Consider the following 20,720-nt stretch of genomic DNA (forward strand, 5'->3'; position numbering starts at 1 on the left):
AATGAACAAATTATTAATTGTTTGCAAATGTTGGGTTCCAATACATATTTTCATGTCAGAAGAGAGCTGATGGAGGGAACAATGGTTAATCTTGAGGGTGACTCATGAACGAGAGCTAGGGACATATATAGTTGATGGGCAGATGGAAAGGACACACCTACTTTAAACCACAGCATGTACATTTCAGTGCTGTTTTATTTTGTTTATACCAACTTGAGAAATTGTCCCCAAGATGAGAATAAGAAAAAGTACAGGGTGATTATTTAAAATATGAATCGAGGGGACAGGAGATGAGTCGATTGGTAAAGTATGAGAACTTAAATGCAAATCTCGAGCATCTGCATAATAAGTTGGGCTTAGCAATAAACATGTAATCCTGCCAGCTGTGGAAAGCCAGAGATAGAAGAATTCCAGGGGCCTGATGGCCAGCCTGTGTAGCTGAATTAGCAAGCTCCAGATTGAGTGAGGGACTTTGTTCTGCCAAAATAAGGGGGAGAGTGATTAAGAAAGACATTCAACACAGACCCCTAGTCTCAATACAATACACATAACACACACATATTTTTGCATCATGTCACATGACAGATAACATATCGAAGCATAGGTGCTTTAAAGCTGTGTGGTACCTGGAGAGTCCTTTGTCACCAAAGTGCTCAGCTTATTCTGATTTTCCTACCTGGTCTAGAACACAAGCGGCATCTATTTCTTCCCTACTCCTCATTCCTGATGTTTGTCTCTGGCTTGCTGAGATCCTCCTTGCTCTCCAGTGCTGCCTTCACAGGTAACATCCATTGCCTGGCTCCTGGTCAGTCTTCTGAAGTTGCTCAAGCCCTTTAGCGCTAATTCCTCTGTGTCAGCAGCTCTCTTCTGCCCCCTTCTGTCACAGGTCTGCACTGGCACATTTGGGCCCAGACAGTTTAAGTCATTCAGGCAATATGAATTTTTGAATATTTACAAAGCACCAAGTACTGCTCTAAGTGTTGCTTGTCTGTCAGCAAATAAACCCCTAAACAGTAATATATGGTCTGCAAAACAGATATTCATCCCATTTTAAAGGTAGAAGCTTGTAGCTATTTTGCATCGAGTATCTAAAACAGCACTTGCATTGAGACATGGATCTATTTGCCACATCCACACCAACTTAAACTCAGACCAGCTCTCCTTGGAATTCATTCATTTGGATTGGCATGAATGTAAAGGCGGTGGGCACTGTTCCTACGGTATAACATGTTCCGTAGTGTGCAAAAACATACAGATGGCCTATAGCTGATCCAGGCAACTCCTAAATTGAGATTCCTTCCTCTGCCCACATCCTGGGATTGAATCAACTATTGATTACAAGTACCAAAATAAATATATCTAGACTGAAAAATCAAGGCTTTTTCTTGTCTAGTCTCCAAACAATGCAATATAATATCATATATAATATCATATAAATATCCAAACAATGCAATATAATATCAAATATAATATCATATAAAGAGTTAGGCATAATCAAAAGGGAACTGAAGTACACAAGAGGGTGCATGCAGAACCTATGAACATATTACACTTTACATCAACTTCAGCATTCACAGACTTTGGTACCTGCTAGGGAGGAATGTCTCAAGCAACTCCAGAACAGATACCAAGAAATAGCTATTCACATTGTTATTTCCATTTGGAGATGTTTTTAAATGTTATGTTCTCTAGAACAGCATATGAGAGAGGATTTACAGTTGATGGGATCTCCTGGAGAAGTGTTCCTCAGGAAATACTCCAAGGGAGATCACAGGAAAGGGCAAGAAGTCAGCAGGACACATGACTGACACATTCGTCCTTGACTTCACCATGAAGCACCTCTGAACTGTAGCTTAGACCCTGGAGATTTCCCCATCCCAAGGCATATGGCCAGGCAGCAGTCAGTTAGGGTTAGTTCCAAAGTTGGGGACTAATGTAGCGGCCAGATAAAGAGGACCATGAGGTCATCAGTAAGTGAAAATATCATTGACCTGAAACACATCGGTGTGATTTTATAAGATGAAATTTTTTTAAAGTATCTGATTTTCAGATGCTGTGGAAGAATTAGTACAGAGAAGGCAAAATGGTTCAGTGAGTATCATTAGCCATCATATGTGTGAGTATCATTAGCCATCATATGTGTATCATTAGCTATCATATGTGTAAGCATCATCAGCCATCATATGTATGAGAAAGAAAGATAAATTTCAGCAAAGGATGTGGGACAATGCCTTTCAAGAATCAGACATTCAAGGGCACTGTGGAATAGAATCAGGTAATCAAGCTCATTCCCACTGAAGGGGAATCAGAGGAAGCTGTCTGGATAAAATGGTATCTCCGCTGATCTGAGTCTTTCCTATGGCTACACAAATTATCACACACTTACCTTCTCACAGCTTTGCAGGCCCAAAATCTGAAGTTAAAGTGTTCAGGCCACGTTCTCTCCAAGGGTCTAGGGAAGACCTTCTCAGATGTTGGTGGTTCCCAGTTCACTAGATTTGTGTCACGTCAGTACAATACAAGCCCTCATCTTCCCAGGGCATCCTCTACTAAGGGAGTATCTTCCTTACTCTCATAAAGTCTTTAATGTAGGACCACTCTGATCATACAGAATGATCTGTGTCAAAATTGTTTTCTCGTTTACATTGTCAAATAAAGTCATAATTCAGTTTCTTGGGATTAGGAAGTGGTCATGGGTGCTTGGGAGTCACCTGTGGTCCTAGTGTGCTTAGCAACTTCATAGAGGAAAGGGTTAATTTCCCCCACAGATCACAGTCCACCATGGAGGGAAGTCAAGGCAGGAACATAGAGGTGGGAACTGAAGCAGAAACCATGGCAGAATGCAGCTTACTGGTTTCCTCTTCCTAGTCTGCTCAACTACCTTCTTAAAATAGCCAAGGACATCCTCCTAGGAAATGTCCAAAGAAAAATGAGCTCTCCTGCATCAGTTAGCAATAAGAAAATGCTTCACAGATGTGGACATGGGCCAGTTTGATGTAGGCAACTCCTAAATTGAAATTCCCTCTCCTAAGCATGTCCAAGTTTGTGTCAAGTTAATGAAGATGCAAGTAGACCACCATTGCAGCCAACTCTTTATTATTAGTAGCCAAACTGCTTCCTATTCCGAATGAAAAGAACACTGCTTTTTAATTTTCTATGATTTTAATTATTTTGTCAAGAGTGACTTCCTAGACATTAACCCAGATATGTTTTATTTGTTGATTGATTGATTTATTTTACACATTGGAAAGTAAAAACCTTCAAATTTCCCTAATCCAAAGTCTCATGTCTATTCCCTGTCATGAAATATCCTATTCCATGATATTTACTATCAAAATGTCCTCAAGAGGCTCACACGTCATTTCTTGGTCACTCATGGTCGCTTCAGTCAGGCATTTTGTCACAGCTATGAGGGAAGGCTCTTCCCCTTGGGTCCGAGACATCTTCTATTCAACCTCTCCTCACGCCTCTGCTGGAGAAGCACCATAGTAACTGCAAGTCAGTTTCCTTTCACAGAGACACTCGGTTGTCATGGAGGTTTTCATCCTAAGACTATGCCCTCATAGTTCAGTGTCTGGTGAGAGGACTTTTGGGACAATGGCTGGTAGACACGGTGGACCAGGGAGAGCTGCTGCAGGCATAGAGAATGAGAGGCCTTGGTAAAGGAAAGGTTATGTTATGTTAGCGAGGAGCAAAATAGCCTTCTCCAGAGCCCGGGTGAATAGGATGAGACACTGACTTCAGTGTTAAATAAACACATGGATTCTGGAGAAGCAGCTGCTCAGCCAAGTGAAAAACCTCATTAACTTGATGGCTGTTAGGTTTCTGCTCTGTCTTCCTTTCATTATTTATTTAAATTACAGGACATTGCTTTTGTCAAAGGAGCCCTAGCTTCATTCTTTGAACCTGAACCCAATATTCGACACAAAACAGTCCCTGAACATGATGCTAGGTAGCCCCTATATTTAGTGCCATGAGATTTTAGATACAACTACATTTTTTTCCTGCTTTGGGATTCTTTAGCTTTTGCCTGTTTTAAAAAAAATGATATTTTAAAACTTCCTCACTTGCCTTCGTTTCTCCCTTCCTGTAGTCTCTCCAGCTTGTCCCGCAGAAATGATCAGTTTGTCTGTCACTTAGAGTCTTCTCTATCTCTTCTTGAATTGATAGGAAGAGAAATGGGTTTCACCAGAAAGGCTACCCTCTCAACGACTCCTTTCGAGACAGTGACATAACTGTAATTCTGTGAGCTTATAAACATGACATTGATTTACAACTTTGTCTGCAGTGGCAGTGACCTTTCCCAGGACTCCACTTCTCACACTGCATTTTAACAGATGGGTGACTTACTTAGGCAGCACTAGCACTCACCAGTTATACTGGGTCCTTGATATTCTAACCTAACTTTTCATAGCCTTTTCAAAATTACATTTTATCCTTTACAGACATCTGTATTTCATTCAAGTGCCAGACCTGCAATGATTTAACATGCTTTCATTTTAATATGCACACTAAGACAAAGTTTCAAGGGAAGTAAACAGCATTTAGTGGAGCTGTAGTGCGAGTGCCTCAGGAAACGCCACAAGGTGTATCCACACAGCTAGCTTCCTTTAGCTCAGTGCTCACAGAGAAGCTGGAACGACCTCACCCAGTCCTCTGGTAAGAGTGTGTTCAGTGAAAGGTCAAGCATCCAATGTCTCCTTCCAGTTAGTTGCTGGAGGAAACACTCTGTGTCTTAGATTAGACATTTAAAATGAAATGAGTCGCAAGGGAAATGTGAACCCCTGACAAGTTTCTGTGGCTTTTGAGCCCTTCAAGGGGAGGAATGATGTCAATAAGAAGAATTGAAGGAGACAACATGGTTCTTCAAAAGGGTGTAGGTTTTTTTTTTCCAATTAAATTGATAGTCTTAAGTAGCAAATTGAAGCAAGTAGATAATGCTGTCACACATCTTTTTTAAGATTTAAAAATGTCCAATTTTGATTATATTACTAGGCCATTCACTCGTTATTCTTTTTTTTTTGAAAATGATCTTTATTTTATTTTATTTTTTATGTTAATTATTCTCTCATTTAATCGCTCCATTTTTAAAGCATTCATTGTGTAATCATACAGAGACCTTACTCCCTCCATAGTGTTTCCCATTTTTTTTTAAAAAACAATTATTTATTTATTTATTAAAGATTTCTGCCTCCTCCCTGCCACCGCCTCCCATTTCCCTCCTTCTCCCCCAATCAACTCCCCCTCCCTCAGCAGCCCTAAGAGCAGTCAGGGTTCCCTACCCTGTGGGAAATCCAAGGACCTCCCACCTCCTTCCATGCTTCCTAAATATCCACAGCCCCACAGTTATGATTTGTCTGGAAATCGTCACGTGATACAATCATAAAACCACCCATCTTACAATCCAGACTGAATTTAATTTTCTATTAAAAAACAGAAATTGTTGAAAAGGAAGGGTTTGGAAATTATAAAAGTTAACCTGTACTCATAAATAGCAGCACTTTCTCTTCTGGGCAAGTTGGCTGACAAGAAGCTGCTTGCGTGGGAGACAGTGAACAATAAGAGTCAGAATAAGAAGGAATATAGCATCTATTCCACAGAGGGGCGAGGGAGGGAAAGAGGGGAAGGGAGCAAGGAAGAGGGAAACAGAGGGAGGGAGAGAGAGAGAGAGGCAGTTTTAGAAATTCACAGAAGTAGTACAGACTACCTGACAAACACAGAGAAGAAGACAGGTGACTCAAGGAGACTAATGCAAACCAAACAACCCCCAGCTGGGAGGGATAAGGGGCACCCAGGCCGCCTTGGTGAAGGAGGACTGGCAGTCTCACCCTCAGGACAAGCTCACAACACATAGGAGTCCCCAACCAGCTGTAGATTTTGATAAGACAATGATTCTTTAATTGGATGAATTATCAGTAGATAAGAATCCTACTTTTCTCACTCAATATATAAAGTGGAATGTCCTGTTTATGTGTTGCTTCATTGGTTGATGAATAAAGCTGCTTTGGCTATGACAGGGTAGAATAAAGCCAGACGGGAAATTCAAACAGAGATATAAGGACAGAGTAGGAGGAGTCAGGGAGATGCCATGTAGCTGTGGAAGGAGGATATCAGAACAGAACCTTACCTGTAAGCCACAGCCTTGTGTCGATACACAGATTAATAGAAATGGGTTAGTTTGAGATGTAAAAGTTAGTCAAAAATATACTTAATCTATTGGCCAAATGGTACTGTAAGTGATTATTTGGGTCTGAGTGGCCAGGAAACAAAAGAACAGTTTTCACCTACAAAATATACCTTCAAGAGCAGAGGACAAGGGCCATCTTAGAGAAGAAGCTATTGTCTGAAGCTTCCCTAACCGAGGGGAGGGTTGGATGGGTCTGAGACCAGACAATAACTAACACACCACAGCTCCAGGGCAAAAAAAAAATTCCTCTAGGAAGTGCAAGAAATTAAAAAAGAATATGACAGTCGTTTTCAGGGTGCTTTCAAGTTCAGGTACAGATGAGCTATAAACAGAAAAACCCAGCTAACACATGCTAGGCTAGCTCCTCTCCCCAAGCTGTTCTAGGCTAGCCTTCCCAGGCTGTGCTAGGATAGCTTCTCTCTCCAAGCTGAGCTACTTTTGCTCTCCAAAGATCTCTAATCTAGCTTCCCTAAGATCTGCTAGGCTACCTGTTCCTCACTAGATCTGCTAGGCTAGCCTTGCTCCCCTCAGATGTGCTTATCTAGCTCTCCCCAGCACTATATTAGTTTAGTTCCACAGCTCTGTTCATCTAATACCCTCTCCAACTAAACTAAAAGTTTAGAACAGAAATTTATTAACAGCCAAGCATGCCTAGGGGCCTGTAGATATAATATGATCCGTCATGCACCTGATGAACTTTAAACAGTGTAAAATATAGAGATGAACAGCATCAAGGTTAAGAAATGGGCAAACATGGGAGGCAGTGGGAAAGAGGATACTTGGATGGCATGCAAAATTGTGCACTTTTTGGCTACTCAGTGAGGAAAGGGAGGGAGAGACTGGAATGTGGGCTATAAAAGCTTCTCTGCATTGAATATGCACACCTGCCATTCTAAGCTAATAGCCAGTATGCAAAATCCTGAAGTAAACTGCCTTTCTCTCAGTATTCAGAGCCCCCAGTTCTCCTGTTATGAAATGAGGCTCCATGTTTCTCTCAGAGACAGTTGTAGGAAGCAGAAAGGTCAGATGTTGACAAGATGGAAAGTGCAAGACCTGGGAGACTTGGCTCAGGCAGTGGCGTATACAAGAAAACACAAGTCCACCCTTGGTTTCAGGGAGCAGATCTCATCAACTGAGAATCATACTAGAGATTGACAGCCCAGAAAGAGCGCATTTGGAGCCATCTCTGTAAGGCCCAACTTTGGAGCTCCGCTCATGCACCTTCTAACCCATTCTTCTTCTCGTCCCCTCATTCATACCCAGCATGTCTTGAGAGTCAGAAGGGCTCTCTGCTTACACAAACCTCAATGTTCTGCTTCCTTTATAGCCCCAATGCATTTGAGAGACACTCTCAATCAGAACGCAAAGCCATTCCAGAGGAACAAGCTGGTGAGTCTCAAGAAGGTGATAACATCCATCAAGCCACAGACTGCAAAGCTCCATGTAGTTGTGAAAGAGTCTGGTAAACAATGAAAGAAAGCTATCCATGAGAAATCAGCTCTTGAAGACCCTGGAGACTTGGCCAATACAGTCTAAGCAAAATCATAAACCACAGAAAAGACAAATGTCCACAAGCTCAACCATGCCCTCCACCCCTGAATTTACACTGAAGTCTTTAATTTTTTTATTACACAGAAATAACCCTCTTCGCACACATTATCTTTTTTGTTTTTCAATTCTTTTCTTCTACACATCTCTTTTTGCTGTTTTTATTTATCTTAGCAGTATTTTATTTTATGTTTTACATTTTTAAAAATATTTTATTACCTTTTTACAGTTATCTTATTTTGTTTATAGATTTCTTTTATCACTGGCCAGCCTTTTCCCTTTCTTTTTGTTTGTTCTTTCCTTTTTCTCTTTCTACATTTTTCCTTTATAATGGGCATTTAATACTTGAACTTCCTTTTAATTTCCTCTGATCTCTCAATCGTCTTTCTTTTCCCAGAGCATCATTCTCCAAGTCTCCTTTCTTTAGCTTGCTTCTTTTTTATTTCTCCCCTTTGTGTGACTTCCCTTCCTTTATTTCATTCATTTACTACCCCTCCATTTACCAATAATAATTTGTAGACATTCTGTTTACTATTGTTTTCTAGTTCATGGCCCTTGGTGATAAAATGAATACTGGGCTTTAGTTGATTGTGGAGTGTAACTCTTGATCTCGCACAATTCAGTGTTTATGCTGCTATAGTTCTTTGTTCTATTCTCACTGAAAAGAACCAGGGATTGAGCCCTTAAGAGCAGGCGGCTGCGAGGGTCTCAGATGAAACCATAGACACTATCCAAAAGAACAGATGCAAAGTTCACAAAAGGGAAACACAGAACTGTGAGAAAGCTAAACAGCATGACTCTTTAAAGATGGTAATGCCTAAGTAAGTGCTGAACTCACAGATGCCGAATTAAGAGTTCGGTGAAGAATACCCAAATGTTTTCTGATAGAAATGATCAATGAACTGAAAGGGGTTACTAACAAGCCATGAATTCAATCCAGGGCTTGACAGGAAAATCAGCAGTACGGAGAAAGAAGCTAGAGAACATCACAACATGAAGGAAAGTCAGCAACAGGGAAGGCAACTTCAGCAAGGAAACTGAGATCTTGATGAAAAACAATAAAAAAAAAATAGAAATGCTAGAAGTAAGAATCTCAGTGCATCACATCCAAAGTCAGTAGGAGATGGCATCAGTAGATGCAGTTGAACAGCAATAAGTTTTCCCACAAATAAACAACCCAAAACCAAGTCGGGCAGTGATGATGCATGCCTTTAATCCCAACACTAAGGAGGCAGAAGCAGGCGGACCTCTGTGATTTCAAGGTCAGCCTGGTCTACAAGAGCTAGTTCCAGGACAGCCCCCAAAGCTTCAGAAAAACCCTGTCTTGAGAAACCCGAAAAAAAAAAAAAAAAACAAAACCCAAACTAGACAGATTCACTGTTGAGTTTGACTAAACCTTGATGTGAGAACGGTGACCTCTACACACCTCAAGCTGTTCCACAGAGTAGCAGAAGGAAGGTTATAGAAGTTACTCCACAAGCCAGTATTATCCCAATAGTGGAACTTGATTTTGAGAACCCAGATCAATTAACAAATGACAACTATCACCCCAATAAATGATGGAGGAAGGCCAAAGATGGATGCCCCAACGGTACAGAGGAACTTTGGGTGACTGTCCAGGCAGCGAGATGTCTCTGTGATTTCTAGAGTTTTGTAAGTTGCTTACTTCTCATTTACTTAGGTAATATATCCTTCTGGAGTCTTTGATGGAGTTGAAGAATAGATAGATAGTTATAGCTGTTTTCCTTAGTTATGATAAAGATAAAATAGATGTAAATATTGTAATTTTTACTTGATAACTGTTTTGTTATATGTAATTTTGTTATGTTAAAGTTAAAGCCTTCCTTTTTTTGTTTAAACAGAAAAAGGGGAAATGATGGAGGAAGGTCATTGGTTAAAAATAAAGAAACTGCTTGACCCTCATAGGTTAGAACATAGGTGGGTGGAGTAAACAGAACAGAATGCTGGGAGGAAGAGGAAGTGAGCTCAGATGGAGGGCAGCTCCTCTGAGAGACAGACACCATGCTCTCCTCTCCAGAGCAGATGCGATGAAGCTCTGACCCAAGATGGACATAGGCTAGAATCTTCCCGGTAAGCGCACCTTGGGGTGCTACACACATTATTAGAAATGGGCTAGTCCAGGTGCGAGAGTTAGCCGAGAAGAGGCTAGATATAATGGGCCAAGCAGTGTTTAAAAGAACACAGTTTGTGTGTTGTTATTTTGGGACATGAGTTAGCCAGGCGACCAGGAGCTGGGGTGGCAGGAACACAGCCCGCAGCTCCCCACTACAAATAAACACAGGTTTGAAAACTCTATAGAATTCTCGCACATAGCATCCATCTGTGGCAGGCAGGCTTGGATGTGTGTGTGTGTGTGTGTGTGTGTGTGTGTGTGCCGTGTATGCTGTGAAAGGAGAGGGGGAAGAGGCCTAATGGTAAAAGGAATGTGGAAAACTGGGGACAACAGAATACATGTGATGTGAGAGAAGAGAGGGAGACTACTGTGAGAGGAAAACCAGCAAGAAGGGGGCAAGAGAAGGGGGAGAGGAGCCAGGGGATGGATGAATAAGGAGAAGGAATAATGATGCATATGTATGAAAATGTCATAATTAAACCTGTCATGCTGTATACTAACTTGAAGAAAAGAATGAGCAACATCAAAAAAGAGAAAAAGAAGTCTTCTATATAAATGTGAATTATTTGTGCTGAATAAATAGGCTTCTGTAAATGTTTCCTGTTTTGATAGGCATGCACAGTTTTAAATAGAGTTGTAAAAGTAACTTACAAAGATTCAGCAGAATTTTCAATAGACAACAATACAATCATAGGTAAAGGGATCTTCTCACCATGCTGAGAGAAGCTGGGGCCCAAGGTGACCTGGACCTGTGCTAGTCTTACCAGTAGAGACGGTGGGCCACCCGGATGCTTTGCAAGGAATGACGAAGCAGAAGTTCTACCAAGGGACTTTCAAGATTCCACTCAAACTTGACAGCCTGCAGTAAGAGGCAAGGAATCCTTTGTTCTTTATCAGTTACAAACAAAACAAAACAAACAAACAAGCAAACAAAAACCCACAACATACTACACAGGACTGCAGAGGCTTCAGAAAGGGATATCGAAAAATAACAGGAGCTTTCCAATAAAATATTGATAATACCCTTGATAGTTTATTTGTTGTACAATAACACAGAAAATGTTACACAATTTGTATTTCCATGGTCTTGCTTCTCCTTATTTATGTTTTCAGAGTATTAGAAACTAAATAAAGACAAGTGGTTGGTAAACTCCAGCCATGCTCCAGGGGAGAATCCTGGCATAAAAATATATGATGAAATGGTATCTTTAAGCACTAGACAGTTCTACTGACTTGGAGATCAATTAGCTCCCACTCACAACCAAGACAGAAATCCCCAACTGATGTGCGACTATTAATCTACAGATACTGAAGCCTGATTAAAAATTCAAAGCTGCTGGTGCCACCATAACTCATTCCTAAACCATTTCTTCCTCTCCTTCATGAGAAGCTCGGGAAGGCAGATCCTCAATCTGATCAAAGATACAGGTTGCAATGGCAGCCTCTGACGCCCTTTGGGACCTCATTCAGACATGCACCTGTCCTCTGTAGGGACTCAGCTGTCCCAAGTCTGAACTTGGGTATCATCGTGGGAGCAGAAATTGAGTTATCTTCCTAAAAATGTCCATTTCTGCTTTTTCCGTCTATTTGCCACATACACATACCCATGCACATAGAGAAATGACAGAGAGAGGGAGAGGGAGAGGGGGAGGGAGAGGGGGAGGGAGGGAGGGAGGGAGAGAGAGAGAGAGAGAGAGAGAGAGAGAGAGAGAGAGAGAGAGAGAGAGAGAGAGAGAAAGGAGAGAGAGAGGATTTAAGAAAGGCTTTATGCCACAGTAGAGATAAAAAGAAAAGTAGTGCTGTTTATCCCACATCTACACCTGAAGGATATATTCCTAAAGTGTTAAGAAAGCAATAACTTCAGCAAACACATATCAGTCTAACGCTGGTGGAGTGTGTGTGGAAAACGTGTGCCTTGTCATGCCGCGTCACAGCTCCTTTCTCCCCCATGCTCATGCTATGTTGGTTTGGCTGTATGTTTTGTTTATGCCTCAAGGGAGAACATATAATATGACCACTGAGGCAGAAGCTGGTCCAGAATTTACTCTTGGATCTGCCTGGTTTTTATCTGTTCTCATGTTTCTTTTAGAACCCGGTGAACTTACAGACTGACTCTTTTGCTTACAAACTCATTGCCTTATTCTGTCTAAGGATAGAATTTCCCTCTCATCCTTATTATAAAGTATGCAGGAAATCTTTTTGGGTATGTGACATAATTTCTAAAAAATAATCAACAGGGGAGGACTTTCAGGTCTTAGAAAGTTTAAAGGCCAAGGTGGAGCATGCATTCCTTGAAGTAAATTTCATAGTAAATTTTCATAGTTTTTGTTGTTTAGTCACAGTAAGTATTTCTTCACATCTTAGAACAGTCTATAAATTTTATTTTCAATTACAACACAGATAGAGCTTTCAATTTTTATTTCTGTAGGTGCGGCATTAGATTTTGAGTGTACTTTTTATGAAACTGGCTTTATTAGACTATGGCTTTGAGTGATATTCTTAGCACCATGCATACTGCTTCTGAATGGTACATTGAATATAATTCATTCTATGTGAAACTTTGTGAATAATTCCTCTCTGTGCCAAGTTAGAGATAGCAAGTTGCCCATACCTGTGAGTCATGACATGAATATGAACCCACGAGTTGGATTCATCTGTTCTTATTTGTGGGTATTATTTTTTGTTTTAATGATATCCTGACAAATCAAGGGAAGTCATTACTGTATGCTGTGGGAATTCCTACAGCCAGTACCCTTTAACTTACCCGCCCACTTGGGTGTGGCCTCTTATAATATTTATACTGATAAAAAGTGTGTGTCCAGCCTCTTTTCTGGCTGTGGAATTTGGTGGTTGTTCTCCATTCCAGCAGAGGATTGTGTTTTGTGAGTCGACCCTTACATAAATAACCCTCTATTATCCTCAATTCTGAGCTAGTGTGGGATTTCCTTTAAGCGTCCTTTTTCAACTGGATGGATCACTTAAAGTACAAACCAACAGCTATTTCTCAGCTCGATCTCTCGGGAGGATGTCAGAACAACTCCCATTGTGGTGTACAGAGTAACATTAGAGCTTATTAATAGAAGTTTCTTCACATCTCATAGCAATGGTCAATAGCTGAGCCAACTATCTGTTAAGGAAGATTCCAATCTGCCAGGTAAGGAACTGTCTGAATTTAAAAATCAGCCTGGGTGTGGCAATACCTGATTGTAAATTCAACACAGGCAGGAGGATCATGGGAAGTTCCAGGTCATCATTTACCATATGGTGAGTTTCATGTCATCCTGGATTTTGAGACTCTGTTAGTGGAGGTAGATCGGTTGGTAAAGCATCTGCCTTGCAGACAGGAAAATATGAGTTTGGTCCCCAGAACACATGTAGAAAAGTTAGGCATGGTGGCCCACCTTGAAATCCCAGTGTTAGGGAGGTGGAGACAGGCAGATCCCTGACACTCATTGGCTATCCAGCCTAGCTTACTTGTTGAGCTTGGGGCTAGTGAATGCCCTGTATCAAAACAACAACAACAACAACAACAACAACAATAACAATGGTGACTGATACCTTGGATTGTCTTTTAGTCTTCTAGTATACAGAGAGATAGAGAGAGAAAGAGAGAGAGAGAGAGAGAGAGAGAGAGAGAGAGAGAGAGAGAGAGAGAGAGAACAAAACAAAAAACACAATGCTGTTCTTCTTCATACCCAGCAAACAGTCCTATTGGAGCATAGCTATCCTTCTGTAGCATGGGTGCTTGTGGATGCTCACGTGTGAACCAGATATCTCCAGTCTTAGCCTTTCATTACTTTCACATGGCTTTCTAGAAATTTCCCAATGCTGTGATAGCTGATGTTGCTACATTGTGCTAGTTAGCAGTAGATTTGGGTGTTAAAAATTACTTTCTCAAGAGTAATAACTGGCAGTAAGACTCTCCATAGGGATGGCAAGAAGCTCATGAACGAAGAGCTCTTTAGTAAATGGCTGTTTTCTACAGAGTGCTTCCTCCATTAATGTTTCATCGATTTACATACTTAGTCAAGAGATGATTGTTCCCCTTCATGAACATGCCTATGTTTTCCCCAATACTAATTAATAAGAGAAATTGGTTTGTGACAACTTTCCTTGTGGGTTTTTATATGACTCCTTATTAGTATATCAATTCTGGATAGAAAATGTCTATATTAATAACGTGGACACATGGGATGTAATCAAATTTGTCCTTGGCCAACTCACACTATAACATTTCAGTAATTTTTGTGGGCTTACACTGGGAACCTTTAGAAAATGATTACTTAGGACCCTGGGATCTCTTGGGAGCCTTGGCTCTTACCTGAACCAGCTGTGGGAGACACTCCAGCAGTTCACCAGTCAAGAGCCTGTCTAACTGTTGAACGGCCACTTCACGAATGTCTTGGTCTGGAAAACTGACACATGGTTAATGTGACTATATATTTGGAGTTGACTGAAAATAATGAATTACACACACACACACACACACACACACCATCTGGGAAAGAAGAATTTCACTCTTAGTAAATAAGGTCCTGTAATCATCTCTAAACCAATTAAGATAATCAGCACTCATTTCTTTTCTTCTTCTACAGTATAGAATCTACAATCTCACATGCTCTGCAGGAGAATGCCCTATTGACTAGACTTTTGAAGCAGGTTAGGTCCCATCCCTGTCAGTATTCTTAGCTATAAAATACAAGTTATGAGAGAGCTAAAAATCTTTCCCAAAATGATTTGAACATCCTTGCTTCTTTTTTTCTTTTTATCTTTATTATTTAATATTTATTTATTTATTTAGTTGAAAAAATTTCTGCCTCCTCCCCACCTCCCATTTCCCTCCCCCTCCTCCCACTCCTCTCCCTCTCCTCCAACTCCTCTCCCCCTCCTCCCACTCCTCTCCCTCTCCCCCCACTCCTCTCCCCCTCTCCCCACTCCTCTTCCCCCTTCCCCCCACTCCATTCCCCCTCCCTCTTGAGTCTGAAGAGCAAGATTCCCTGCCCTGTGGGAAGTCCAAGGTCCTCCCCCCTCCATCAGGGTCATCCGCCTGGATATGGGAAGTAGACAAGATTGCTGGGCAATAACTGGGAACTTGGGGGTGGGGTGGGATGGGGGTAAGGGGAAATGTGGTGAGAAAAGTGAGAAGGGAAGGATGGGGGGAGCTTGGGGGAATGGGATGGTTGGGATAAAGGAAGGGTAGATATGGGAGCAGGGAAGTATATATCCTAATTTAAGGGAGCCATCTTAGGATTGGCAAGAGACTTGACTCTAGAGGGGCTCGCAGGTGTCCAGGGATATGTCCCCAGTTAGTTCCTTGGGCAACTGAGGAGAGGGAACCTGTAATGGCCCTATCCTATAGCCATACTGATGAATATCTTGCACATCCTTGCTTCTTATTCAAGAAATTATTACCTCCTGGACATCTGATCATTTATATGATTAAAAATGGTATCTAGTATTTTCAAAATGTTTTTTGCTATATATTAATGAAAACCAGATATCAAAAGTACTTTGTGATGAACAAAGAAACATAACTTAATAAGGGCGAAGCTCTTGAAGCCTATTGACTAGACTTTTGAAACAGGTAAGATTTAACATCTCTTAGGCAGTTAGCAAACCCCAGTTTTTAAATTGAATTTGTGAAGGTGCTTAGCTTCTGAAGCCATGTCCCCCCCCAAACAATTTTATTCATAAATGAACTTTTTGTGTTGCCACCATCTTGTACTCTTCGAAGATTATACTCAATTATCTCAAAGTTGCTGGAAGTATCTAGAAGTCATTTAGTCACACACTGTTTTAAGTGTTTCTGGCTTGTAGATTTGACATGTATAGATTCAGCAAGACATGGTAAGAAGACTTAGTTTTAAAGGGACAAGCCTTCAAAAATATTAACAGGTATAACTTAACTTGAAGAAACACCTTATGACAGTTAAAAATAATGACTGATAAGGGAAGAAAATACCACATTCTTTTTGTAGGAAGTAACAATATTTTACAGTCAGCCAGGATGCTCAAGATCAACTTCCTATGGTGTGGAATTTCAAAAACTTCACTCTTTAATGTAGTCTGTTTTTCTTTTTGATTTTTTAGTATATTAGATTAATGAAGGGCAAAATGAACATTATGCAACTAGAGTCAAGTAAAAAAAAAATCAAGGCATTACCCAGTATCCCCCAACTGTCCTTGAGAGTCACTTGGAGTGGGAGGCTAAACAGCTATGCATTTATTTTCAATTTACACTGGGTTCCAATTGAAACTCAGATTTCACTTTTAAACTTCCTCACGTGAAACAAATATTTATGATCAACAAATCCACTTCTAGTCTTATTTTCTAAAGACCCCAACCATGAGATGTGATGAGAACTCTGGTCCAGACATCTGAGAAAGTATTGCTAAGGCCACAGGATCTCACCCCACACAGACCTAGTGGAGGGTGCAATGAAAATGAAACGGTAGAAGGTTGGTTCATTTCAGCGTGCTAAGACTTAAGATTTTCTAACGAAATTCAGTGGATTCTAATTTACTGTTCTCAATTACTAAAGGGTTTGTCTAAAGCCTGTCAATATCAAGGTGAGTTTGAGGACAGTCCAAAGCCTCAGAGGGATAATGATAAATGCTGATGCTCAAGATATTGTGCCTTGAGTCAGCCAGCCGCCATGCACACTTTCTTGTCTGCCTGTCTCATCTTATTGATATGGATGACGACAAAAGTACAACAGATAAAGTATGGCAGATAATACACATACTTCTTTTGCATTCATTTACACACACTAGGCTATGTCCCCAGTTCCTCTGGAATTGTGGTGACTACTTATGTACTTGAACATTATTCAAACTAAACCTCTTCTCTTTCTTCTTAGATCTGTCTACACCAGACTGCACGCTTCCCTACTTTCTACAGTCATAAAGCTTCCAATTTTAGCTGACCTGATGGACTCCAGGTTAAGTGAGAGACGCTATTCCAAGAGTAGAGCAGAGGGGTGGGGGAAAACTCATGGCGTTGACTTTAGGCGGCCACACACACATGCATAGGCTTTTGTGCCTGCTCATACATGTCCACACAAAGATGCACATACACACACAAACACAAACATGCATCAAATCTTGCTGAATGTGAATAACCCTACTGATAATTTCCTGTTCTTCAATGATATTGACTTACTTCTGGTCACTTGGGACTGGGTAATAAGTACTAAGAATTATAATTTTAAAAAATGTGTTCCCATTCCTCAATGAGAGACTAAACCAACTGAGGGTAATGTTTACTGAATCTTTTTTTCTTTTATTCCTAGGATTTATCATCATGCTGTCTGTATTGTAGGCAATTTATCAAAATGCTTTGATAAAGATAAAAAAAACAGTGCTGGAAATCAAACTATAGAAACAGATTATTCTTTGCTGTGCACTGAGATAATTTAAATTGGTAGCAGCAGGTTTAATTCTACAAATACCACCTACATAAATTTCATACTTTTTTCCCTTGTCTCAGTCAAAAGGGTAAGAAAAATAAATAAATCTTAAGGTAATATAGAAGGACATTTTCCAATGCCCGCAGGAAGAAGAAAACAAAAATCTATTTGTACTTGTCCAGTGAAGTAGGAAACGAGAAATATACATGCAGATTCAGGGAAGCATGTTTTGTATTTGATGGAGAGGGATGTCTAATTTACTTATACCTCTGCTTGGAGTTTATGAAGAAATTGGAAGCAAAATTGGCACAAACCACATGATATCTTGGGATGTGACAAAGGACTCACTTGATTCATTGAATGTCAAGTGAGTCCAAACGTTGCTTGCTTTTGACTATTTTTGGAAGAGTGAGCAACCTTAAGATGCTTGTGGTATTGCTGATGCTCCTAAAACAAGGGCTCTTTCACACAGCGCTGGCAGTGTAGAACAACAGACAGAAATGCTTTCAAGTTGTGCTTATTTTTGATGTAGCAATTTAACATTTGGGAATCAATCCTAAGGATGTAATAAGAGATTTACATGAAAACATGTTTATGCAAAACATTGGAAATACTGTATATGTCTAAAGCTAAATAGGTTTAATACACTATGATCTCCTGGTATATACAGGCACCAAGAAAAACAATGTTGTATTTGGTGATTTGAAAGTACTAAATAGCAGTATAATACTGGTTTTTAATATATAAAGTAATTGCCTTAATTAAGACATTTCCATACATGCATATGTATATTGGGATTATACATATATTTTCTATTACTGATTTTAACATATGTCCTTCTCTTTGAAAAAAATTAGTATCTATCGCTTCATTACTCTTAATAAAAATATAGAAGATATTAAGATTATTAATTCAAATACTTTAAGGGAAGTTTCACACACAACTTTAATTTTCTAACCTAGTCATATCTTTTCAAGTCTACTAAAAATCATACATTTTAAAGGAATATCCATCCTGGTAATTAATGAAAATATGTGAATAACTAAGGATTTATTACCAGAACAAGAAGTATCAAATGTTATACTCTTTTAAGAAGGAATCTCATTGTGTGGAGAAAAATGAGTATCCTATTTTAGTTAATTTAGAATAATCTTCTGACATAATAGGTCTCTGGAAAATGTATGCTTGTTTTCTCATGACCCCTGAAGTCAGGTGTGGATCAATCAACAAACCTGTTCTGCAAATCCTGGCATTTCTTCCCTGAGATGTTTGAAATTATTTATACATTCTATAGGGATTTAGCTGCCAGCATTTCCTGTTCAGTAGCTTGTTTCTCAATGAGGAGAGGGTTACCCATGTGGGGGCTGACTTTGGATTGATATTTACAGACCAAAATGTCATATGTAAGAGAAGACCTGCAAGCTATTTGAAATTTTCTATAAGCCAGGTATACTGAATTTCCAAATGATTCTATTTCTTGACACATACATAATTCTTGCCGCTCAGAAGCTGGGAGGTACTCTTGGGTAATCACAACACCCTTGAGGGTGTCAATTATTGCAGGAAAAGACATTTATGCTTATACTGTAGTTCTTCAAAAAAGCACTATTGGGAGACCCATGAGGCTGACATATCTCACTTATTGATAAGAAGCATCCATATACCTAATCAGAAAATGGATCCTCACCATTCTCACAAATGGAAATCAGGTTTATAATATAAAGATTCAGATCTATGGCATGCTACTACTTGTGGGGTGATAAGGAACCATCAGAAAAAAAAAAGGACATTACAGAACTCAGAGTTTATTTAAGCAGACAGAGAGAAAGTTCACAATGTGGGGTGAGCCATGGTAATAGGATGGAAACTGAGAGATCACATCTGAATATATGGGTGTGGGGATAAGGTGAGAACTTGAGGTAAGGTGAATGAGGTTCAAATCTGTCAGCTTGCCCACAGTGACGTACTTCCTCTAGGTTGGCCACACCTCTTAATGTTCCCTACCATCCCAAATAGTGCCACTAAATACAACTCAAGTGTCCAAACACCTACAGCCACAGAGGATATTTTTCACTCAAAGCACCACAGGATGTGTCTGAAGTGGGGGTTAAAACCCTATTAGGATACACACTGTAGTTTTATCAAAAACAGTCACATTAAAAATCAGAAAATATTTAGTCAGGAGAGTGATAATTGTTTTGCATTTTTGTATGATATTCAATACCTGGTTTAGTAGAAGAAAACTGTGTCCCATTTTATTTATTATATAAAATCCATTGCAACATTGATAGTCATATAACTTGAGGAAATTTCATATCTTTCTTCATGAGTGTCATAAAAATCATTTTCAAATTATTATACAAATAGTTGTGTCCTTATTGCAGGTCTTCTGACATTGGGTACTTCAGTCCCCACTTGGACAACTTCTGACATGCCTATAGCTTTGCCTATGTGATTGCTGTACATTCATAAGGAAAGTAGTCTGTTGACTAAGGTTTCTGTCCTGCCCGGTCCTGCAGCCATTCAGTCCCAAAGAAATACACAGAGGCCTATCTTAATTATGAGCTGGTTGGCCTAGTAGCTCAGGCTTCTTATTAACTAATTCTTGTATCCTACATCTTAAATTATCCCATTATTCTTGTCTATGTTAGCCACGTGGCTTGGTACCTTCATCAGAGAGACATTCACATCTTGCTTCCTCTGTGGCTGGGTCATGACTGTAGTCTGACTCTTTTACTGGAATTCTCCTGTTCTCATTGCCCTGCCTCCTCTACTGCCTACGTGGCTACTGGCCAATTCGCATTTTATTAAAATACAATTGACAGGGTACAGACCATTATCCCACAGCAGTAGCCAGTGCCTCTGGTATGTTTTTGAGGCAGCACTTCATGGGTTTGTTTATTTCTGAGTTGTTGTGGATATTAGTTTAATGATGCAAAGGTGTTTTGGATTTGTTTAACTGAGTAAACCTGTTTTACTTTACCTGTCTAAGACACTTGATTGGTCTAATGAAGAGTTGAGCAGCCAATAGCTAGGCAGGAGAAAAAATATGTGGGGTTGTCAGAGAGAATAAAAAAGTGGAGAAAAGAGGGAGGACACCAGGGACAAGTCACCTAGTCACACAGCCAGCCATGGAGTAAGAAGGCAAAGAAGTTAGACAGAATGAAGAAAGGAAAAAAGACCAAAGGCAAAAAGAGAAAGGGGACAATTTTAATTAGAAAAGCTGGCTAGAAACAAGTGAAGATAAATACAGGCATTCATAAGTAAGAATAAGTCTTCATGTATTTATTTGGGAGCTGGCTAGTGATCCACCAAAGAGCAAAAAAGTAAAACAACAATAACATCATCATCAACAACAACAACAAACCCACCAACTACGCTGGGTGGCTTTGAGTGATCCAGCCAATATTCCAATCTGAGAATAGTCATTCTTTTCTCTCTC

The 20,720-nt window shown here is 40.0% G+C and overlaps 1 protein-coding gene across 3 annotated transcripts in view; it reads right to left on the reverse strand.

The window, feature by feature from the left end:
* Positions 1-20,720, reverse strand: part of Pik3c2g (phosphatidylinositol-4-phosphate 3-kinase catalytic subunit type 2 gamma) — a 324,648-nt gene that overhangs the window by 194,608 nt on the left and 109,320 nt on the right. For all 3 annotated transcript variants that reach the window (XM_057780802.1, XM_057780793.1, XM_057780784.1), the window contains 2 exons: positions 14,191-14,284; positions 10,634-10,728 (listed from right to left, as the gene is read on the reverse strand). In XM_057780802.1, the coding sequence (XP_057636785.1) occupies positions 10,634-10,728; positions 14,191-14,284 (189 nt within the window). The remainder of the gene's footprint in view (positions 1-10,633; positions 10,729-14,190; positions 14,285-20,720) is intronic.

The sequence above is a fragment of the Chionomys nivalis genome, chromosome 1 (genome assembly GCF_950005125.1).
Source record: "Chionomys nivalis chromosome 1, mChiNiv1.1, whole genome shotgun sequence".
Classification (NCBI taxonomy): domain Eukaryota; kingdom Metazoa; phylum Chordata; class Mammalia; order Rodentia; family Cricetidae; genus Chionomys; species Chionomys nivalis.